This window comes from Carcharhinus amblyrhynchos, chromosome 32 (genome assembly GCF_965287045.1).
Source record: "Carcharhinus amblyrhynchos chromosome 32, sCarAmb.v2.hapA, whole genome shotgun sequence".
Taxonomy (NCBI): domain Eukaryota; kingdom Metazoa; phylum Chordata; class Chondrichthyes; order Carcharhiniformes; family Carcharhinidae; genus Carcharhinus; species Carcharhinus amblyrhynchos.
This window is the reverse complement of record NC_137355.1, coordinates 8726632-8751022: the sequence shown is the minus strand read 5'-3', so window position 1 is coordinate 8751022 and position 24391 is coordinate 8726632. Positions and strand designations below refer to the sequence as shown.

The 24391-nt window shown below is 38.8% G+C and overlaps 1 protein-coding gene across 2 annotated transcripts in view; it reads left to right on the top strand.

Moving 5' to 3' along the window:
* LOC145360729 (fibrillin-1-like) overlaps nt 1–24391 on the top strand; it is a 407592-nt gene that overhangs the window by 354049 nt on the left and 29152 nt on the right. For both annotated transcript variants that reach the window (XM_080216108.1, XM_080216109.1), the window contains exons 47-57: nt 3308–3436; nt 7430–7549; nt 9636–9761; nt 11042–11194; nt 16377–16445; nt 16974–17099; nt 17824–17943; nt 20793–20915; nt 22160–22291; nt 22394–22519; nt 24115–24321. In XM_080216108.1, the coding sequence (XP_080072234.1) occupies nt 3308–3436; nt 7430–7549; nt 9636–9761; nt 11042–11194; nt 16377–16445; nt 16974–17099; nt 17824–17943; nt 20793–20915; nt 22160–22291; nt 22394–22519; nt 24115–24321 (1431 nt within the window). The remainder of the gene's footprint in view (nt 1–3307; nt 3437–7429; nt 7550–9635; nt 9762–11041; nt 11195–16376; nt 16446–16973; nt 17100–17823; nt 17944–20792; nt 20916–22159; nt 22292–22393; nt 22520–24114; nt 24322–24391) is intronic.

Sequence of the window (24391 nt, the reverse complement as noted above, 5' to 3'; positions counted from 1 at the left end):
AGCCTACTTGTGACACTAATAAATAAAGTTAAAGGTGTAATGGACAGAAGACCAAACAACTGTTAATGGTAGCGTTAAAGACTGAAGAAAGTCTGATAGTGACATAAGAGTAAGATAGCAGAATGTATTAATAGGTGAATAAAAGTCATACTCATAGAACAGTACAGCACCTACAGGCCCTTTGGCCCTCAATGTTGTGCCGAGCTATGTCCAAACCCAAGATCAAGCTATCCCATTCCCTATCATTCTGGTGAACAGAAGACATGCCACAAGCACAAGCACTGTTTTCAACAAACAATGTGGTGGTAAAGAGATACTTTTGCACTTTCTGTGACTGCATGGAAAACAGTGCTTCTTACGTGTCTCCATTTTCCTCAGCTGGGGTTTTTTCCCTCCATTGTGATTGACAGGGTTCTCAGCTGTATTGAAGCCATCTCCCACACCTCTGCCCTCACCCTTTCCCTCTCGCCAGACCGCGATAGGGTCCCCTTTATCCTCACTTCTCACCCCACTGGCCTCCACTTTCAAAGGATCATTCCCCGCCATTTCCAACAAATTCAGCATGACGCCATCACAAAACAAATCTTCCCGTCATTGCACTTTGCAGCCTTACATACTCAACAATGAGTCCAACAATTTTAGACAAGTTTCTCCTCCATCTTAACCCTCTTTATTGTTTGCCCCAACACAAAACCACCCACTTCCCCATGGGGCCATCTGTCACTTGTTTTTTTTTTTAGATTTGCTTTTGCTGAATACTGACCTTTGTTTTCCTAATAAGACATTCTGTTATCAGACTTTCACGCCACTATCAGCAACTTCTTTAGTCTTTAATGCTACCATAACATTCCCCTTGTCTTGTGCCCATTATATTTTTGTCAATCTCTTCTTAGCTCCCACCTATCTCTGGCACAGTGGATAGCACTGCTACCTTGGGTTCAATTCCGTTCTTGGGTGACTGTGTGGATTTTATATATTCTTCCCATGTCTGCATGATTTCCTCCCGGTGCTCTCGTTTCCTCCTAGTCTATTGGAGTGCAGGTTAGGTGGATTGGCCATTCTAAATTGCCCCTTAGTGCCCCTTAGGAAGATGAGTGGGGTAAATACTTGGGATTATGGGGATTGGACTTGAGTAAGATGCTCTGTTGAAGAGTTGGTGCAGTCTTAATGGCCAAATGGCCTCCTTCTGCACTGTAAGAATTCTCCCTCTGACCTTCTATTCTGCTGCACCTTCCCCACTCCTCACCAACCATATATTCATCGCACTTCTACTCCTCTCCAGCACTGAGAAGAATCATACAAACTCAAAATGTTAACTCTGTTTCTTTCTCCATAGATTCTGCTGGTACTGCTTAGTTTATCCAACAGTTTTTCCAGCACCCTTGGTATTTTGCTTTTATTGTAGATGTAGAAATGTGTTTTGCATACTTATTTCTTTTAACTGTTGATCATATTTTCTGCTAATATTTCTTTAGTTTCTGTTCTTTAAGTTGCAGTTTATTTTTTCTTTATTTGAAACACTGTGACTTAAATAAATTCATTTACATAATCAAAACATTGTTAACTATACAAATATGACTTTTTTATGACTCTAGTCATGCATTAACAAGATTTCTTGAATTCACTTGTCATGAAGAAATATGAATTCACAATCTACAAGTTGCTAGACCAGTGCACAAAAAAAGTCACGAGTACAGTATCAGAGATGTTAGGGACCAGGTAAGAAACTCCAAGATATATTATGAAGTTAGAAGAGACCCCAACTATTCGCCCCAGGTATGATTCTATTGACCACCAGGAAGCTTTTATTAAAACAAACTTTATTTAGCAATATAACAGACAGAATTAGCATTACATTTACCAATTTAAATACTTAAACATGACCAGATACAATTCTTAACCAATAGCCTATCTCTATTAGTTCCAATTTAAGCAATATTGCTCATAGATGTAAACTCCCCTTCAAGATCAGAGAGCAAGAAAAGGCTTTCATGCTGGTTCACTGGCTATAGTCCTCAGGACTCCAGAACACCTTTAGTGAGATATCTATTTTCTAGCAGGTCCCAGACTGCAATCTCCAGAGAGAGAAAAGACTTCCTTCCTCTTTCATCCCCAAGCATCCTGGCCTGCTTGTCTCTGTAAGCGTAGCTGCTCCAATTAGCAGATGACTTGGCCTCAATCAACTCAATTAAACCCTATTCTGAAACCCCAGGGGACAACCCAAAAAAAAACTGCATTAGCTTAGATTACAATAAACACCCCAATATCGAGAATAAATTATTCTTCTACATTCTCAGCATGTGGGTTGCCTGAAGCAGTCAGATCGGCACCGCAAATGACAGTTGAATTCTAAACATATCTTTCACAAGAAACATGACACAAATGCATTACTTAAAAGCACAGTGTCACAAAAAACATGCGTACCGTTCAAGTATGAGGCAGTGGCCGTCATCAACCCCAACTTTGAAGTTCAACAGCATTACCATCACTGAATTGTCACTATTAACTTCCTTGGAGTCACTATTGACCAGAAACTAACCAGCCATATAAATACTGAGACTGCAGGTCAGAAATTGGGAATTCTGTATCCAGTGCCTCACCACCTGATCCCACAAATCTTTTCCATCATTTGCTAGATACAAGTCAGGAGTGTGATGGAAGACTCTCTATTTGCCTGGTTAAGAATTGCTGCAACTGCGCTCTAGAATCTTGAAATTATTCAGAACAATATGGCCCTCTTTATTGGAGTTCCTCACCACCAGCAGACATTTGCTGTAGTCTGCACCATCAACCAGCCTTCCCAAGCCTTCTTCGACCCCAGCTCCAAAATCTACAACTTCTACTGCCTAGATACCTCAATAAATCACGCACGATTCTGACTTGAAAATGTATCACTGTTCCTTCATTGTTGCTGAGAACTCCGTACCTAACAAACTGTGGGAGTACCTTCATCACACAGATTGCAGCAGTTCAAGAAAGTTGCTCACCACCACCTTATCAAGGGCAATTTGAGATGTATAATAAATGCTGCCTTCCCAGAAACACCTACATCACATGAATGAAGAACATTAAAAAATAATGTTGACACAAAATATACAAACATGCATAGGTTTATAATTCCCAATTAATTACCTCGATTTTATTAACTTGTAGAAAACTAGGTTCAATTTTGCGGATGAGCACATGCTCAAAATTAAAAATACAGTATTACATTAAAGTGAATCAAATAAGACAACCCTGTGACAGCATGAAAGAAATCAAAATTTCAAAACTATAAATGTGACGAGAATGTTGTGTTTTTCTTTAGATGTTGATGAATGTACTACCTTAAATGGTGCGCTGTGTAGAAATGGACAGTGCATCAATACAATTGGAACCTTCCAGTGCCTCTGCCGTGAAGGCTATGACCTTACAGCTGATAGAAGAAGTTGTGTTGGTAAGCAAAGCTAATGGATTGAAGAATAAAAGTTTAAAGACATTTTAACCTAATGTTTTCAATGTGTAATTTCAATGTCAAAGTTGTGAATACTTTGCTGTAAAAGCACTACTTTTTGGTACATGTCCATATGTTCTTATTTTTAAGGTTTCACAGCATTGGACAATGCTATATCATATCCTCCATCAATGCAACTATATTGTATCTGACACCATGAACCCCCATCATGTATATTAAAGTGGCACCTTATTGAACATGTTTTGGAAATCCAATTATGCTATATCTACTGGATCCCCTTTATCTATCTTACTAGTTCCATCCTTGTAAAGCCCTAACAAATTTGTCAAATATGATTTCCCTTTTATAAATCCACATTGACTCTGTCAATTTAATGATTTTCTAAGTGCATTGTTAAAATTTCCTTACTAATAGATTCAGGCATTTTCCTAACAATTGATCTCAGGTGACTAGCGTGTAGTTCCCTGTTTTCTCTCTCCCTCTGTTCTTGCAAAGCCAACTTCCAATCTACTGAGACTATTCTAAAATCTTGAATTTTTGAAAAGTCATGAGCACATCCACCATCTCTACAGCTATATCTTTTAGAACCCTAACTTGTGGGCCTCCAATCCCAGGCTTTTAATCCCCTAAACCCTCTAATCCTTCTTGATAATTACCTCAAGTTCCTAACTTTTATTAGTTTCTTAGTTACCCTTTATTTCTGTATGTAATTTGTGTAGTCTTTATGAACTCAAATACTCAGATCTTCTGATGTAACAGTGGCGAATGCTGGGATTCTTGCTGTGGTTGAGAGGTGCAAGTTCAGGGGAACCAGTTAATGCTGAAATTCTGAACTTAACAGTTTATCAGGAATGGATTCATGGGAACCCTAGCTTATTGTGTGTAATTGCTCAGTTAACATTCTAGTCACATTCTGAAAAGTGCAACTTCAAATGAAACAATGTTAAGCAAATCAGATTTTTCTATTAGAATCAGTATAAAAGCTTTACTTGGACTCCATGGGACTTTCCTGTCATTAAAAATAGTAAAACATTGTACTCTTCTTGTTTAAGTTCTGTAAATTAAGTTCCTATATACAGAAATGAATTATTTTTAAAAATAAATTTAATAACATAACTTTCTACCTCGTTCCCTCTGCTGTTTCACCTGCTCACCACCTCTTACACTCTTTTGCAAACCATTAACTTTTAAAATAAATATAAAATATACTAATTTTCTACATATCTCACTAACCCTCCCACTTGCTGTGAGTGAAGGTTCAAGAGAGGCAAGAATCGACATTCAAAATAGGAGCAGGAATAGGCCATTCAGCCCCTGGAGCCTGCTTCACCATTCAATAGAATCATGGTTGATCACTTTGTGTTTCAAGTTCCACATTCCCATCTATCCTCAATAACCTTTGATAACCTTATCTAACCAGAATCTGTACCTTCACCTGAAAAATATTCAATAACCTCCTTGCCTCCACCATCTTCTGAGGCAGGGAGTACCGGAGAAAAAAAAAATTCTCCTCATCTGTGTCCTATAAGATGAGAGGGTCACACTGCACCAGGTTATAGGCCAACAATCAGTATGTGTAAAGTGTCAACAGTCTGTATAACAAATGAAGGGATGACCTAAGAACCGATAATTTAAGGCAATGAGATAATTACAAACAATCAAAGAATGAGATGGTGCTAAACACTATGCAAACTAATTCAGGTAAAGAGATCATCACACGTAATCAAGGTGTGCATGGTGTCAAAACAGGACAGTCAGGGAGATTTCCCCCCCACTGAAAAGAATGATGGGGTTACATGAACCCAAGTTAAGGCCATCCTCATGAGTGCGGATAGCATATCAACACTTTACACATACTGATTATACTTAACTGCTTGCATTTGTCTATTAGCACTCGTGATTACTGGTGAAAACTTGTTATTCAGCTGACCTACATTGTCTGTACTTATCCTTTGACACTCTTGATTACCTGTTAGTGTTGGACTATTGTCAGTCCGCCTATATATAATTCTATGCCTGCGCACCTTGCTCCACTTCACCTGATGGAGTAGCTCCCCGAAAGCTTATGATTTTAAATGAACCTGTTGGACTGGAACCTGGTGTTGTGTCACCTCTCATCTTGTCAATCCAGTCCAATGCTGGCATCTCCATATCATGGCTGTCCTATGAAGGTGACTCTTAATTTTAAATCAGTCCTCCCTAGTTCTGGACTCACCCATAAGAGGAAACATCCTTTTCATCTCTATCTGTCAAGACTATTCTGGGTTTTATATAACTACAATCAAGTCACCCCTCACTCCGCTAAACTCCAGTGGAAACAAGCCTAGATTGTCCAACTTATTCTCATAAGACAACCTGCTCATTACTAATATCAATGTAGTAAACCTTCTGTGAATCGTGTCCAATGCATTTACAACCTTCCTTAAGCAAGCAGACCAAAACAGCAATGTGATCTCACTAATGCCCTGTATAACTGAAGTATAACATCTTTATTTTTATGTTCAATTCCTCTCAAAGATAGCATTCCATTAGCTTTCTTGATTACATATTGTACCTGCTTACTAACTTTTAATGACTCATTGATTAGGACACCTAAATTCCCCACGCACCTTGGAATTCTGCAGTCATTCTCCATTTAACTAATGTTCTGCTTTTATATTCTTCCTGCCAAAGTGAGCAATTTCTCATTTTCCTATGTTACATTCTCATCTGCCAGAATTCTGCCGACTCACCCAACCTATCTCTATCTGTCTGCAAACTCCTGCATCCTGCCAATCAGAAAAAGATACATTTATATATATTTGGTTTTCTGCCACCCAGCTGCTCTTTTTTTAATATATAAATATCAATATTTCCGAATTACTCATTTTGGGCTTTTGGGCATCTTTCCACTTCTGAAATGAGATTTACATCTATTTAGCTATCATATTTTACATAAATTGATCACTTATAATTTTTAAAATAATGTAAGGTTATTGATTAGGATGCAGAGCTGGGCAGAAAAGTAGCAGATGGAGTTTAACCCTGATAAGTGTGAGGTGAGTCATTTTGGTAGGACAAACTTAAATGCAGATTACAGGGTCAACGGCAGAGGAATGTGGACGAGCAGAGAGATCTTGGGGTTCATATCCACAGATTTCTGATGGTTGCCACTCAAGTGGATAGAGCCATGAAGAAAGCTTATAGTGTGTTGAGTTTATTAACAGAGGGTTTGAGTTTAAGAACCGTGGGGTTATGCTGCAATGTGAGACCACATTTGGAATATTGTACGCAGTTCTGGTGACTTCCCTATAAGAAGGATGTTGCCTGGGTGGAGGATAGGTCTTATGAGGAAAGGTTGAGGGAGCTGGGGCTCTCCTCTTTAGACCAGAGGAGGATGAGAGGCGGCTTGATAGAGGTTTATAAGATGATGAGGGGGATGGATAGAATGGACGTGCTGAGACTATTTCCTCGGGTGATGTAGCTGTTACTAGGGGCATAACTGTAAGGTTCATGGTGGTAGATATAGGAGGGATGTCCAAGGTAGATTCTTTGCTCAGAAAGTGGTTGGGGTGTGGAATGCGCTGCCTGCTGTGATAGTGGAGTGGGATACTTTAGGAATCTTACAAGCAGTTATTGGATAGGCACATGGAGCACACCAGAACGATAGGGAGTGGGATAGCTTGTTCTTGGACTTGGACATAGCTTGGCACAATATCGAGGGCCGAAGAGCCTGTACTGTGCTGTACTGTTCTGTTTTCTAAAATGATTTATTCCAATTTTCCATTAAAGATGAGGAATATGTAATAGCTAGCTTGCATTCAGATAGAGTAGGACTTTTTAAATTTGTGTTCAGAACTGGTATTTCAAATTGCATAAAGGAATGAATACAATTTGTCTTGGTACGAAGAATAAATTATTTCTAATTTAACTGGCTAACAGGATTCCTGTGATTTAATTAACATTTCCTTTACTGTTTCACTTATGTTTCAACAGATATCAACGAGTGTTTAACAGTACCTCGCCCATGTACACCAGGCACCTGTCAAAACTTGGATGGCTCTTACAGATGTATCTGCCCTCCTGGATACGCACTGACTGAGGACAGATGTGTTGGTAAGCAGTTTAATTTAGTTTTGTTCAAGGTGAGAGATAGTGGCCAAGAGATTCAGTGATACCATGTCAGTTGACTAAATCAGTTGACTAAATGTCTACTACATTGGAGAGGGAGGGGAGCAGGCATGTGATTGCATACAAAAGTGTTCTATTGGTAGAAAATTAAGCGATTGTGCCCCATTCTTCAAACAACATTGGTACCTTTGCATTTGCAAATAGGAATCATACTGCCAGTTTGATGTCCTATTCACAAAATTAGGCTATCCTGGATAGACCTGGTTTGGGGATAACATTCAACAATGGACTACTTAAGACTATCACCAAAGAAAGGTGTATAACTTCTTTAAATACTTTTCTGAATTTTGATCCAAAGAGGATCTGAGGTCTATCTCTCTGGATTGTTGCAATCTATAAGAGACCTACCCCCTTTCGCACCTTTCCAACTCCAATCTCCACTTCCACCCTGATCATTCAACCCACCTACTCCTCCCTCCCTGCATGCTTGTTTTCCCTTTTCTCCCATTCTTCTCCTTCCAATCCCTTACATAAGAGCTAGGAGCAGGAGTGGGCCATCTGGCCCCTTGGGCCTTCCAACATTGAATAGATCATGGCTATCTTTTCATGGACTCAGCTCCACCTACCTGCCTGTTTGCCATAACCCTTATTTCCTTTACTGTTCAAAAATTTATCTATCTTTGCCTTAAAAACATTCAATGAGGTAGTCTCAACTGCTTCACAGGGCAGGGAATTCCACAGATTCACAGCTCTTTGTGTGAAGAAGTTCCTCCTCAACTCAGTCCTAAATCTGCTTCCCCTTATTTTGAGGCCTTGCCCCTTAGTTCTAGTTTCACCTGCCTGGAAACAACTTGCCTGCTTCTATCTTAACTATTCCCTTCATAATCTTATACGTTTCTATAAGATCTCTCCTCATTTTTCTGAATTCCAATGACTATAGCCCCAGTCTACATGATTTAAAAATAAGAGGTTTCCCTTTGAAGACGCAGATGATGAGGAGAAATGTTTTCTCTTGGAGAGTCATTTATCTGTGGAATTCCATTTCCCAGAAAGTGGAAGCTGGGTCATTTAAATTTATTCAAGGCTGAGTTAAATAGATTTTTGATCGACACAGGAGTTGAGGATTATGGACGCAGACAGATAGAGCTGAGACCACAACCAGATCAATTGCGATCACATTGAATAGTGGAGCTGGCTCGAAGGGCCAAATGACTTAGTCCAGCTCCTAAGTCATATGTTCCTATAGATAAACATGCAGATTTCTTGAAATCTTGAAGTCTCAGTGTCCAGGAATGAATCAGATGGATAAACCTAATGCTAAATTCTTCAATCTGCAGTTTTTCTCAGCGAGACTGCATAACAACAGATGGATGAGCCTTGATATTCACGTCTAACAAAACAGGTGAAAGGGGGTTTAAAAATGAAAAAGTTGAGCAATGCGACTCCAAACTAATGTGCATGTGTCCATTGTGCATCTATGATGACAAATAACATATTGTTTGAATGTTTGGGCATAAAGAGGAGGAATACTTCATCACGTTTAAATCAAAATCCCTGTGCCATTGGAGGTGAATTTAAATTTTGCAGATGCCATGAAGGTTTCCTTAGGCATGAGAAAACTGGCAGTGCAAGGGAAGCAAAACTTGCCAGCCTCTCAAAATATTTGCTTTATCAAACACTCCTTCAGGCTCCCCATGCCAATTGTGACTTTTACACCCTACCATCTCCACCACCAAATGATCTCTTACCTGACCTGAATTTCCAGGGACTGACCTCATGGATCCACAGCTTTTGCCTCCTGCCATTGCCTATTCAACCTAACAATGAACCAGAATGCCAGTTTGGCCAGCTACAAGGCAGGAAACAAGAAAAACACAATAACAAGGATCTGCTATTATTATCATCAGGATCTTCCTGTTCCCAGGTTGTACATTTTAGGTCTCCCCATGCTATACTTGCTTCTCTGTACATGTTGCAGCTAGAATTCCAGGACTAGTGTTGCAAACTTTCATCCTACTAAGTTCAGAAAACAAAAGATTAATATGTGATATTATCTCATTTCATTTCCCAGATATCGATGAATGCACATCAGACCCTGGATTATGCGTGTCTGGTACATGTAGTAACACTATAGGAAGCTACACTTGCATCTGTCCACCAGGATCTGTATTGTCATTAAGTGGAAGAAGGTGCATTGGTGAGTCTGTGGTCACAACTACTCAATTACTGCAGAATAATCTCACCATCACAACTAAAAACATGTCTTTTTTGTTCAGGACAAAACAGTACAATCACATTAGTAGGACAGAGATTTGGTTTATCTGTCAGTCCTCAGCTTCCAGTTTTAAGTATTTTAATTGTGTCGATTGAGATTTTCCGGTCCTGCCAGCAGCAAGGATCATGGCAGGCAAGGGCATTAAATAGGACTTTTGGCAAAGATCAGCTTTCTGCCAGCTGGAAGATAAATTGTAATTTTCCTAACCATCACACGTTTGGACCCTAGTGGTTGGTGGCCTGGTGCTGGGCAGCAGATGGCCCAGTCACTGTCAGAAGGCATCTGCAGGCTATAAATGGGGAACGGGTGAGTAAGAGCGGAGTCATTTGATGGTCTTAAAGGGGAATCCCTGTTGGTCACTGTGCAGAGGCCTCAAGGAGGAAGGGGTGAAGTCATCCACTAAAGTAGTTTGGGGTCATCCACCAGAAATGATTCAGGAGGAGGACATTGATATTGACCAGGGTTAAAGATGAAAGTAGGAGAGTGGATTGAATGATCTTCATAGCCTTTACAAACTGCACAAACCCCATGGATCAGAAGGATCCTAAGAAAGCAACTTGCTAAAAGTTCTCTTCTAAAACCAGCAGAAATTAATCAGCAAAATTGCTGAACTGAACAAGGTTAAAAGGAATACAACTCGGAATACAGATTGTCACCATAATGTTTGCAGAACTCATCAGAGGAAACAGATGTAGATGCAAGCCCAATATACCCAGTTCAATATAGTCACCATATTTAAAGCATCCGATCTCTAACAAAACTCAAAGCATCAAGCACTTACTTTGTTACACTGATCACATCATAGCTGCAGGTGTCTTTTTAGTTGCAAGCAACCCAAGCGAAGGAGGAAACAAAAGATTTCCTTTATTGCTTTCACAAGCGGAGTTCTGCATACTAGTGCATAACTTGTGAAATTTGTTGTTATTGAAAGGGAAACATAAAAAGACTTCTCAATATACAAGCCTGTAGAAGCTAGATGTGTATATTGTGAATGTTGCAATCTGTACCATAATGAAATATATCTTTATATTCTCATATCAGAAATATTACTTTAAAAACTATTACCCACTTTATTAAATATAGATTAAAACATTGTGTTCAAATAATTGTCTTCAGTACTTTACCATATTGAAAGTCATGTGCTTTTGTAAGTTTTACAGAGCTAACTTATGCTAATTCTTGTACTTTCTACGTCATTTTAGATATCAGGGAGAGCTTTTGCTTTTCTAAATTTGAAAATGGTGTGTGCTCTGCCCCCAAGTATAAGAACATCACAAAAGCAACTTGTTGTTGCAGTTTAATGCCTGGAGAAGGATGGGGCGTCCCGTGTGAGATCTGTCCGAAAGAGTCAGAGGGTGAGCTAAATCATGATGCAATAAATTCATATCCACGCTTGACACAAAGCAAGGTAACAAAAGTGCACACAACCCCTAGGATGAAGTTTTGCGTATACATGTTAATATTCTGAATAATATCATAATTTATTTCTTCTATATAAATAGATGAAGCAACTTTAAATCTACTAGTTTGGTATTAATGTTGGATAAACAATGGAATCAGTTATCGAGAATAAATTTTCATTTCATCTGTAGACTAATAATCTGAAAAACAGTTATGAACAGACTGTATGATAACCAAATAACAGCAAGCATTGTAAGTTCAGAAGGCCTACCTGACCAACCTCTAACTTTCTTGAGGTACTTGCATCCTAAGGTGGACTAAGGAAAATCCAACACCACAGTGTGCCTAGAATTTCTCAGAATGGAAGAAAATACCTGAAGGATAAAAAGGAACAGGATTATTTTCCAATTCATGTCAGGGTAAAATGAATGCTGGGTGGAGAATCTTAAGATACATATTGTGACATCTATAGTTGCTAATCTGCATTCGTGATTTAAAAGCAGAAGTTCAATGCAAACTGCTTAAATATACAAACGCTATCAAACTAGCAAATGTTGCATCTAAGGAGACAGCTCAAGAACTAGCTTAACAAAGTTGAAATGGTTTAAAGATTGGTAGGTGATGATGTAGTAGACGAGAGTGATTTGCTGCAAGTAGGAAAAGGTGGTGTAATTACTCCATTGACATGAAAGATGAGGCTGAAAGAGACTATGTAGTTTTGGACGTCGCAGAACAGTGATCAACAAAGAAAATAAAGTGTTGAACTGTACTGTCAAAGCAGCAAAATGCAGATAGAAAGAGGCCAAATTCTAAATACACATTTTGTGAGCAGATCAAACTATAATTCCTGGTCACCAAAATTCGAGCGCACCTTCCAGCTGTAAAAATGGTACATGAAGACACGCTTTAATGTCAGTGAACTTGACTATGGAAAAAGAATTGCGTCTATGAGCTGGGAAAAGAAATGATCAAACGCAAATATAGTTCCTTGCATCTTTTCCTGTAAATTTATCAAGTAGCTCGAACGGTCGTTGGCATGTTTCAATGTTTCATTAATTCGTTGTGAATGGTCAAGTTTAAGCCTTCAAAGACGATTTTTACAAACTGTCTTCTGTTCTGGTTGTTTCTTATTAGCTCACCACACCAATCAATCTTGACCTAAGCCTCAAGTAGGTACCAGCATCAGAGGTTTTTTTTTGATAGAAACCAATATTTAAACTTTGAATAGGTTTATTTCCATACGACTTTCTCAACATGTGATGGTTGTCATCTATTAGTGTAGAAACTGCCTGAACTTTTCTCATTCTAAAAGTTGCATTCACCAACACCTTTCTTCTTTGAACAAAAAATTGTATTTAGTACCACATTTGGGACCTCTTAGTCTTTTCACTTCAGTTCTCCCATAGGACAAATGCAGAAAGAACCATAAACCGCAATTTAAATTTACATTATCCTTTATTAAGAACTTAGTATAATAGCAAGACACTGGAGGCAAATAACAAAGGCTCATGCGTTTGACTCTGCTGATTTTTAGAAATTCTAATGGGTGCCAGCAGCAAGACTCAGATTGAACATAGAAACAAAAAAGTAGGGGCAAGAGTAGGTCATTCGGCCCTTTGAGTCTGTTCTGTCATTCAATATGATCATGGCTGATCCTTTGGCCCTCCAAACCTGCGCCGCTCATGAGCCCAACTCGAGCATTCATTTGTATCCCTCTATTCCCAGTCTGTTCATGTGGCTATCTAGATAAGTCTTAAACGATCCCAGCGCGTCCGCCTCAACCATCTTGCTTGGCGGTGCAAATACTCCTGCACTCTCCCCATACCCTTTGATGTCTTTAGAGTCTAGAAACGAGCTTTTACCAGAAATCAGCAATGGCCAATGGTGGAAGGGAGAAACACATTGAAGCCCCTGAGGTAAATGGCAGCTTCAGTGCTGTACAGTTCAGCACTTTGGGGGTAAAAAACCTTTAAAGGTCAGGTCCCAAAAACATATCACAGACAGGAGCTGCCCTGCCAGCAACTTAAAAGTATGAAGATCAGGCTGCCCCAACGCACAGTAATCAAACCAGTCTTGAACCCCCAATGTTGACAGTAACCAGGCATGACCTTCTCCCCACAAGTGCTGCACTCACCTGAGCTTTCCTGGGAGACCTGCCATTCTGCTGTCACGTCACTGTGGGTGAATTTTTTGACAGGTGGTGGAGAGGGGTGGAGGGAAGAGAGGTTGAATTCCATTGTATGAGCCTGATAATCAAAAGTTAATTTATTATAATGATATTCCCAAAGTTGAATGATGGGAAATGCATACCATCACCAATGGGGCATGGGACAATCATGTCACGAGGATACCCCAATGTAAAATGTGACTTCGCACTCAAGGGCCCCTTGACACCACACACAGTCAAATCTGCATTGAATTCAAGAACAGTCATTCAATAATTTGGCTTTTTTCTCGATGTTTGAACCAAGCCAATAATGAGGTCAGGAGCTGAATGATACTGACAGAACCCAAACTGAGCAACGGTGAGCAGGTTATTGCTAAGGAGGTACTGCTTGATATCACTGTTGGTAATCCCTTTCGTCACTTAACTGATGATCAAGAGTTGACCGATAAGTGGTAATTGGCTGAGTTTGATTTGTTCAGGACGTACTCAGCAATTTTCCACGTTGCCAAGTTATTGCCTATGTGGTAGCTGTATTAGAACAGCTTGGCTATGGGCACGGCAAGTTTGGAGCATGTTCAGTAAATAGCTGGAATATTGTTAGGATTCATAGCCTTGCAGTATCCCTTGCCTTAAGCCATTTCTTGAAACTTCATGAGATCTGGATTCAATGCTGGGAGTGCTCCATAGAACCATAAAATCCCTACAGTTCAGAAGGAGGCCATTGGCCAATTGAGTCTGCACCAATTCTCCAAAAGAGCATCCTGCCCAGGCCCACTCAGCCCTATCCTCCCCACTCAGCCCTATCCTCTGCATTTAGCATGGCTAATCCACCTAACCTGCACATCTTAAACTCTGGAAAGAAAGGGGAGCATCCGTAGGAAACCCGTGTAGATGCTGGGAGAATGTGCAAACTCCACACAGGCAGTCAACCACGGTCAGAATCAAACCTGGGTCCTTGGAGCTGAGAGGCAGCAGTTAACCACTGTGCCACCACACTGACCTAGGCACTCTTAGGGCAATTTCCTCCTGATTGCATACTACTTTGTCACCACGTCCGCTGGTGGGACAGGACATATCCCAGTATAGTGATAGTACTGAGTAGGACTTTGTAAGGTATGATTCCATAACCTATGTCAAGCTGTTGCATGACTAGTCTGTGAGAGAGCTCCCCCCATTTTGGCACTCGCCCCCTTTGCAGGATCGACAAGACTTGAGTTTGCCATTATTATTTCCAGTGTTTAGATTGATGCTGGCACATCACTCAGTTACATCAGAGGCATAATAACTGAACTTTCTTACGGAAACTGGTTTATTTTGTGGGTATTTCTATAATTGCCTGTTTTTTTAAATTTGAGCTCTTCCTTTTTTGTACATTGGCAATTAAAATAATAGCCTAAGTTTTTCACTTGCCATTATGTTAATAAACTTATCCTATTTATTTTTACAAGTCAGAAGTTAGTTCCCACATTAACTTGTTTCATTCAGTATCACTCTAACTTTGCAGTTATAATTGGGCGATATATGCACTGAGGATCAGGATTTGTGTTTTAGTATTACTTTGGCTTGGGACTATTTCGGGAATATTTAAGATTCAACACATTGTTTTGGTCTGGAATCACATGTAGGCCCGACCAGGTAACAAAACAGAATTTCCATACCTACAGGTCTACAGTGAACCAGATTGATTTTTACGACAATAACTTGCAATTCTAATTTTCTTATTGAATTTAAATTTTCACTATCTGCTGTGGTGGGATTTGAATTTGGGTCTTCGGAGCATTGTGCTGGATCTCTAGATTACTAATCCATTGATAATACCACAGAATCACCACCTCTCCATTATACTGCTGATATAGATATTCTTCACACAGCTGTACTGCACTTTTAAGAAAAGATTACTGTTGTTCTAAGTGCAAAGAGAGGCCTTTCCTTGCACTTGCTCCAAAACAGCACCAATTGGCTCTGAAATGTACCAGTTGGGTCACATGACACTCCACAGTCTCAAGCCAAAATAATATCAAAACACAAATCCTGATCCTCAGTGCATATATCGCCCAATTATAACTGCAAAGTTAGAGTGATACTAATGAAACAAGTTAACATGGGAACTAAATTCTGACTTGTAAAAATAAATAGGATATGTTTATTAACATAATGGCAAGTGAAAAACTTAGGCTATTATTTTAATTGCCAATGTACAAAAGAAAGGAACAGAGCTCAAATTTAAGAAAAAGGAAATTATAGAAATACCCACAAAATAAACCAGCTTCTGTAAGAAAGTTCAGTTATGCTTCTGATGTGTGCCTTAAATCATTTGAACTTAACAATCTGAACACATCTGAAGTGTTATCTGTCTTTTTTTTCTTTACAGATGCTGACCTGTTTTGTATTTCCAGCACCTTTGTTTTTATTTCAGTGCTCAACTGTGACCTCCGTACCATTTTCCCATTTATTTTACTTTCTGTTGCTATCTATTCAACCAAGGTGCAATGAATGAAAAGAACCTGCAAGTCCCAAAGTTAAAAATAATACCTAGTTTAGCTATAAGTGGAAGGCCTTTACACATCTGGAGGAGCAGAAGCGGAGAATGATGACTAGCACTTTGCATATTTTACTAGATGGTGCTAAGCATTAGGTGACAAAAAAAAAAGGTCTTGAATTTTCCAAGATTGTCCAGAATGTATCTGAGCTGTCTTGACGAATTAATATTTCTATGCTGTACAACCAAATCAGTATTTTATATCTGGACCATATTTGCTTGGGTTTTCCATTTTAGCTTCCTTTACACATTATATAATTAATCTAGTATCTGCTATAAATAGAAATTAATTTATCAACAATGAAAACAAACAAATAATGTGCTAAATAATGCACTTCTAATTTCTTTTGAATAGCACGGAAAACTATAAATTGTTTGTAAATCAATTCAGAAAACCGTGTTTATTTGGCCTTATTCAAATCTGTCCTAGATGCATTTGGAAAACTGTGCCCAACTGGCTTAGTTGGAACTCGCATTGATGTGGATGGTTCGCATGTAGGTAAGACCTGATTTGATCTTTTCATATATTATGAGATCAAAATAAATGCCTGAGTGCCAGCAATTGACAAGTAATAAATTCAATTATTTGAGGCATTAAATTGCTTAATTCTCAATTTTAACTTCTTATTCTTGTGGTTGTAAACCTGACTGAAAAGAGAATTTTCTATAACCAAAAAGGATTGAGGGATTTTTCTGTAAGCTGAAACAACTAATTCTCTTGAATCAGTGTAAAATACTTCAGCATGCCTTATGACTGAATGATAGTAGACTAGACCACTTAAGTTGTCATTGTAAATGGAGTGTTAATTTCACTGTAAAGAGAAAGTTAATCCATCAGTTATATAGGAAGTGAATTTTATCTAGTTACATTATGCAAGATTGCTATAAGCAGATTTCACTGTTTTATCACCTGTGTAATACACAACTTTACTTTTTCTTTATAGAATTGTTTTAAGTGAGAACCAGGCATGATTATATTTCCAATAGTTTAAAATATAAATGTTTTCCCACATTTTTTTGATGAAAGATACGGATGAATGTGCTATAGAACCAGGAATGTGTAAAAATGGGCAATGCATCAACACTGACGGCTCTTTCCGCTGCGAGTGCCCATTCGGCTTCAGTATCGATTACAGTGGAATCAAATGTGTAGGTAAGTTCTCTTGCAACACAAAAAAACAAATGGCGCAATCAATATTCTTTAGCCTGTCAATTTAGCGTAGGAAATCGGCAATTCCTATCTTTTGTAGCATGTAAGGTTATAGAGACCAATGACACTTCCATCCAGCATCATTCACATTAGCAACTGTTTTGCACTATACAAACAACAATTTGGATCTCGCTGAGGAAGACTGAAAATACGTACACAATTTAATTTGATGTTTAGCAATTTTAGTGTGGCGGTGCTCTGAATGCCTGGGTCCAGACATTTTGTGTCTCTACCTTTCTCTTAATCCCCTCTCCCCAACATGCATTTGATACTGATTAAAAAGACATCAGAACTGGCTGTATGAAGTCACCTCCCGGAAATCCCATCAGTTCTGCCATCACTTGCATGAGATAGGTGTGTTGTTAATACCTGACAGTAAAGATATTCAGAATGCTACCTTCATTGTGGAAGTTGAAGAGCTATGGTCTTCGTCTATCCACAATCAAAGGAGCCATAATCTGCTTCTTCAAAACTCCTTGTTCGCTATTACCAAACACACAAAATAACATGAGTACCCATTCTGTTAAACAACTGACTCCGCTCTTAGGATTCTAGACAGAGTTGGAGCAGACAGAGTTGGTGAGTGTAAATTCGATCCTGCTGCAATTTTCGGATGTAATAGGGCTCCTGAAATTCACTTTTCCTGTTTTATTTTTGCTTACAACAGACACAGATGAATGTTCTGTTGGTAACCCCTGTGGCAATGGTACATGTACTAATGTATTTGGAGGGTTTGAGTGTGCGTGTGAAGAAGGCTTTGAACCAGGACCAATGATTACTTGTGAAGGTAAGCTTTTTTCTTCCATGTTACTTGCATACACACATACGATAAAATTACTATTTTTGACTTATGTAATGGGTAAATACACTTAGCAGAGAGATCCTGAGCTTAATCGTTGATGTGACTTCCCCCAGTTGATGCAAACCAGAAAAGTCAGGGCTGTGGGAACCCAAGAAGATAAGGGGATCAGGGCTTATGGGGAAAAGGTAGGAGAATGGGGATGAGAAAAATATCAGCCATGATTGAATGGTGGAGCAGACTCGATGGGCAGAGTGGCCTAATTCTGATCCTATGTCTTATGGTGTTATAGTCTAAGAGCTAGCTCTGGGAGGTAAGCAGGGGTGAAATAAGGTTGAGAGTGAGCGATGGTGAGAGAGAGTAGGGAACAATACTAGTGGGAGGGGCATTTTGAAGTGGGGAACAGAAATATAAGTCAGGGTTACTACTACTGATCATTGTCCAGTTAGTTTCCTCTTGGGTATTGCGAGAATGTGTGAGAATCAAGTCAAATTCAGCTGTAGTGTGTGATAGTAGTGCAATTGATACGGATTTTTTTTTGCGCTTAAGGTGTTGGGGTCCTGGACAAGAACCCCAGGTTAAATCAGGATGCCAGACTAGACCCCAATAATTTTTCTATTTTGACATCAATGTGAGGAAAGGGTACTTAATTCCAGTAAGGATTCAATTGACAAAGGAGGGATTTTTATACTGAAACAAACTTTACTTTAATAACACAATTTAAATATAATTCTAACAAATGAAGCAATTTAACTATTAACAGTTGAACAATATTTAAAAATGGAAACAACTTTAATTTCTAACTTATCACTGTTTCAGTTCGAAATAAGCAATATTCCTCTTACAAATTTAAAGGCTTCTTGAAATATAGTTAGCAATCACAAATATACTTGCTATGGTAAACATAGATACCTTGGAGTTTTCAGAGAGATATAGAGCCTGCAAAATTCTCCTAACGTCAACCAGAACAGCCAAACCCCAACTCCTTTCTGCAAGACCCTTTTTGCTCTGCACATAAATGACATCATCATATGACCCTGTCAATTTCTCTAATCCAAAATCCCAGATGAAGTTAAGTAAACAAAGGTTCATTAACTCTACTTAAGATAACCACTTGCAAGGTTGTAATTAGTAATTATCATTCTGTTTCAAAATCTGAGCTGCATTCCCTCCATACATATCTAGTGCCTACACCATAAAGCTGAATTTTTAAACATTCCCCTTAAATACACAAAAAAATTTGGGCAGCAGTTTAAGGCCTCGCTTGCCCCAAAACTGTAAAATCCTGCCCAAGGTCAACAAATCTTCCGATTGTCCATCCCTCACCTGCTCTGATTCTTGTGGCAGGTGGGGTGGTAAAATTCCAGCGTCTATATATTTTTTATATCCATATTAATGGTAGTACTATCATAACACCTCAGCCCTTTAAAAAAAATGAGTCAATAATATGAAAAGATGACTTCGTTTTTCTAAAGCCTCTCATTTTTTTCCACACTATTAGTACCCTATAAGATAATACATCTTGGGATACTGGTCCACAACTCCAAAGAATGACACTCATCACCAAACATTGGTTGCATTAGTGCAGGAGTTCCGAAACTGGGTTCAGTCAAGAGTCCAAAGAGGAGCTTGGGATGAGGGGGAGGCCCCAGCAAGAGCCGAGCCTGTGGGGGCAGGGGTTGGGACGAGTGTGGCGTGTGTGTGTTCCTATTACAAATTAGAAAATGAAGCTAAGCTTGGAAGTATTAATTCAAACAGAACTGTTTTATTATGTCTTGTGTCCAACGAGGGGCATACACGCGATGGGTCGTACTTGGGCTGCTCTTGGTTGTTCGAGATTAGCCTAGTGCTTCATGTCGTTAGTGTGTGCCTAAACTGGACCAGATACTGGGCAAGATGACAGCTCAGTGACTATCAGTGATTGCTGTGCAGACACATGGATTTGGGCCAGTGTCTGTGGGAGTTTGCGCATTCTCCCTGTGCTTGCGTGGGTTTTCTCCGGGTGCTCCGGTTTCCTCCCACACCCCAAAGATGTGCTGTTAGGCTGATTGGCAGTAATAAATTGTCCCTAAATTAGTTTCCCTCAATGTGGATGGCCATAAAACATTAGGCAAGGGTCATGGGTGGAGGGGGGGAACTGGTGGTGTTGGATAGCGGCGCGAGCTCGTTGGGCTGAAGGGCCTGTTTCCCAAGCTGTTTTTGTTCTTTGTTCTTTGTTTTTGTTCTTTGTTTTTGTTCTTTGTATTATAAATATATACATATAAGACGTAGAAACATCTTTGAAGTTTGTTGTATTTATAATAATTTTTGTGGTATATTCCTTCAATATAATAAGAATGTTTCTCAGGGGTCCCCTCAGTACTCTTGGGGGGGGGGTCCAAAGGGTTCCATGGCTAGAACAGTTTGGGAATCCCTGCCTTAATGAATGGCCATGATGTAGAGATGCCGGCGTTGGACTGGGTTTTGAGTTTTAAGACGAATAGCAGGTTGGGTGTAAAGACTCGCATTCTAATCAGTAATCTGTAAACTGTCTGTGCTATTATATGCTCTGTCTGAGGCCAGAACTCCCCATTCACCTGACGAAGGGGCAAACCCTGAAAGCTTGCAAATTTACTATCAAATAAATCAGTTGGATTTAAACCTGGTGTTGTCAGACTTCTTAGTGATTTGCTGCAAGTACTTTTAAGATCATGCCCCAATATTAGTCAATACCCTCAACAGATGAGGTGGTATAGGGAATAAAGAAGCTGAAAGGCTACATAAATTGAATAGCATGAATTATGTCTCATTTTAGTGTTTGGGGAAGAAAAAAAACTTGTTTTTCTTTTCACTACTAGACATCAATGAATGTGCACAAAATCCTTTGCTTTGTGCATTCCGTTGTGTTAATACCGTAGGAGGATATGAATGTAAATGTCCTGCTGGCTATGTTCTGAGACAAGATGGGAAGATGTGCCGAGGTTAGTACAAATTTCCATTTTAATATTTGATGACTTTTTCTTTTGCGCTCGACATATTGTGAAAAGCAAAATAATTTCCCTTTTTGGACTTTGTGCTAAGACCAAGAGTGGATTACTTTATATAGAAACAAATTTCTCTATTCTCTACAGATGTATGACAAAGTCTCAGCTTTCAATGAACTATTCTGTGTTCATCTGTTTCAGTGCATTTCTTTTCTGATTACTGCTTCAATCATCTATATTGATTTTCTATAGGATATGTCCACTTTACAATCATGTAGAAGAACAAGACCTCACTCCTGGAGTAGATATTAATTCTGTGCAATAGTATCAAATGGGTGAAAGCTAGTCAATAGCTCGCTTTACATCTCTCAATTTCCGTTGATTTTTTGAAATGTAAAGTAATTCTGTGCCTTATTTGAACCAAAACCACACAGGTGAAAGACAATGCAACTCATGAAACACCCAATCTCAGGATTAACAAATTATCACTTTATACTAAAACTGAATGTAAATTCTATACTTGACTTTCTTATAATCAATATAAACCTTTTGATAGTTCTGTTGATAATGGGTTGTACAAAAATAACATTTTAGTTTTTAAGTTCTCTTTTTGAAGATTTTACAAGAATTTCACCATTGATTTAAATGGGGGAGATGTGAATATTAATTGTTTACAATGTAGGAAATGTAAAGAAAGATCATACTTTATCAGGTTTACTTTAAGGCACTTTATATGCAACAACTTATCTATTGTTAAGTGATCAAACATTGATATAATTTAAGCAAAGCTAGTATCCATCATGAATAATGAGAAGAATGACCTTAAATCTACTTTGGTTAAGGAAAGAATGTTGGCCAGGACTCTGAAAAACCTAGCTGCTCTTCTATGAATATTGCTATGAACAGCATTTATCTATACAGGTAGATGGGACCTTTACTTTAGCAACTCATTGAAAGAAGAACACACCCCAAAAAAATGTTGTGTTTTCTCTATGTCAACCTAAATTACATGCTCAAGTTATTAATTTGGTTTTAAAGCTAAACATTCTAACTCGGATAAACTTCAACAGCTGACTCAAACTGAGACTTTTGACTCGTAAATAACCGGCTAATTCACAGCAAGAATAATACAAGTTCATACCCTGAGTTGGAGATTCCTTCACTCTTGTCACTCCTGTGTATTTTGTTTAAGTCAGTGTGTGTAAATTAATGTAAATCATCAAATGCTTCCTATTTTACAGATCAGGATGAATGTGAGGAACAACTTGATGATTGTGCATCAAGAGGAATGATTTGCAAGAATCTGATTGGAACGTTCATGTGTATTTGCCCAGCTGGATTAGTGCGTGCTCTGGATGGTGAAGGGTGCATTGGTAACAAAATAAGTCTTTATAAATAACTTACTCTTCAAATTATACTTGAGATCATTTATTAAATATGTCACAACAAATAATTGATATAACTTTTTAATCCAGATGAAAATGAATGCCGCACCAAACCTGGCATTTGCCAAAATGGTCGGTGCGTTAATACCGCTGGTAGTTACAAGTGTGATTGCAATGAAGGATTCGCAGCTAGTCCCACGCAAACTGAATGTGTTGGTGAGTTTGTTTTTTTTTAATTAAAAGATAAACATCATTAGTTTTAGAAGCAAATGTAATTTAGTAGAAATACCATGACCTGAATTTATTAATTTTTGTCGCTCCATTGCCAGAACCTCACTAGAAATGCAGTGGAAGCCCCACTTGTACACTTTGGTAACGGAGTAGGTAGAAGCGGGGGAGGGTCTTCTTAATGAGGTAAATTATACATCATGAGAGAGACTAGTAACAAAAAGATAATGCAAGCAAACAAAATTGCTTTTGGTATAATTTACAAAAAGGGCTTAATGTGCTCAAAAATCTAGTGTATATCCAAAGATGCTCAGTGAGATTAGGGATAAAATATACTAAGTACTAATAGTCATTGCGAGGTATTCATGAGAACATCAGAATAATGAACAGAAGAGGCCAATTGGACCTATGAAAAACATAATCATAGCTGATCTTGGGCTTCAACTCCATTTTCCCACCCACTTGCTATTTTCTTTCATTCCTTGAGAGACTGAAAATCAGTCTATCTCAGCCTTAAATATATTCAATGATAGCACATTACAACCCTCTGGGATAGAGAATCCCAAAGATACAGAGCTTTTTAAGTGAATATGTTCTTCTTGTATCAGTCCTAAATGATTGGCCCCTTATCCTAAAATTGTTCTCCCCTTGATTTACCAGCCAGAGGAAACAAAACCTCAGCATCTAATCTGTCAAGCTCCTTCATAATCTAGAATGATACAATGAGATCAATTCTCATTCTTCTAAACCTCAGAGAAGATAGGCTCAATTTACGCAGCCTTTCCTCATAGAAAAACACTTTTTTTCCCCCAGAGAACAATCTAGTATACCTTTGCTATACTGCCCTGAATGTAAATATGCCCTTCTTCAAATATGGAGAGCAAAATTGCATACAGTATTCCAAGAGTGGGTCCACTAATGCCCTTTATAATTGTAGCAAGACTTCTTTATTCTTGTACTCCTACCCACATGCAATAAAAGTCAACATGCTATTCCTAATTGCTTGCTGTACTGGCATGCTAACTTTTAGTGTTCCTTGAGTGTGTACCTGCAACATTTACAAGTTTCACGCCTTTTAAAAAATGCTCTGCGCTTCTATCAGTCCATTCAAAGTGAATAATCTCACACTTTGCATTATACTCCATCTGTCAGCTTGCCTTCATACCTAGTTTTGTATTGTTGGAAAACTTAGATACATTGGGCTTGATTCTCCCAAATTGGTGGGAAAAATGGTATAATTCACGATTGTTTTTTCAGTGGGGTTCAGACTTGAATCTCCACAGTCTACAATGCAGAGGTCACAATCATGAATATTATTAAAAACTTGCGGGGTGGGACCCATTCACACTGGGCATGTATAGTGGCCCCGATCTGTCAGCCTCCCATTTGCTGACCAGCCCTGACCTCCCCCCGCCCCAGCTACAACGATTTTGCCAACTTTATGCAACTGTAAATCTAATGAGATGGATAAGGGTAACTGGCAGATTTAACTAAGATATGGTGGCAAAAGATTCCACAGCATTGTTAAAGGAATGCAATTTATAATGATTCCATTGCAAATCGATGTACTTGATTTATTGCAGACAACCGCAAAGGATATTGTTTCGCAGAAGTACTACAAACTATGTGTCAGATGGCCTCCAGTAGTCGAAATCTTGTTACAAAATCAGAGTGCTGTTGTGATGGTGGACGTGGCTGGGGCACACAGTGTGAAATCTGCCCACTTCCAGGAACAGGCCCCTTTAAGAAACTCTGCCCACTTGGACCTGGTTTCACCACAGATGGAAAAGGTAATTTATCATCTGGATCAGAGATGCTGGATGATTTTTTTTTGTTGTTTTTGGCTCTCCTCCACATATT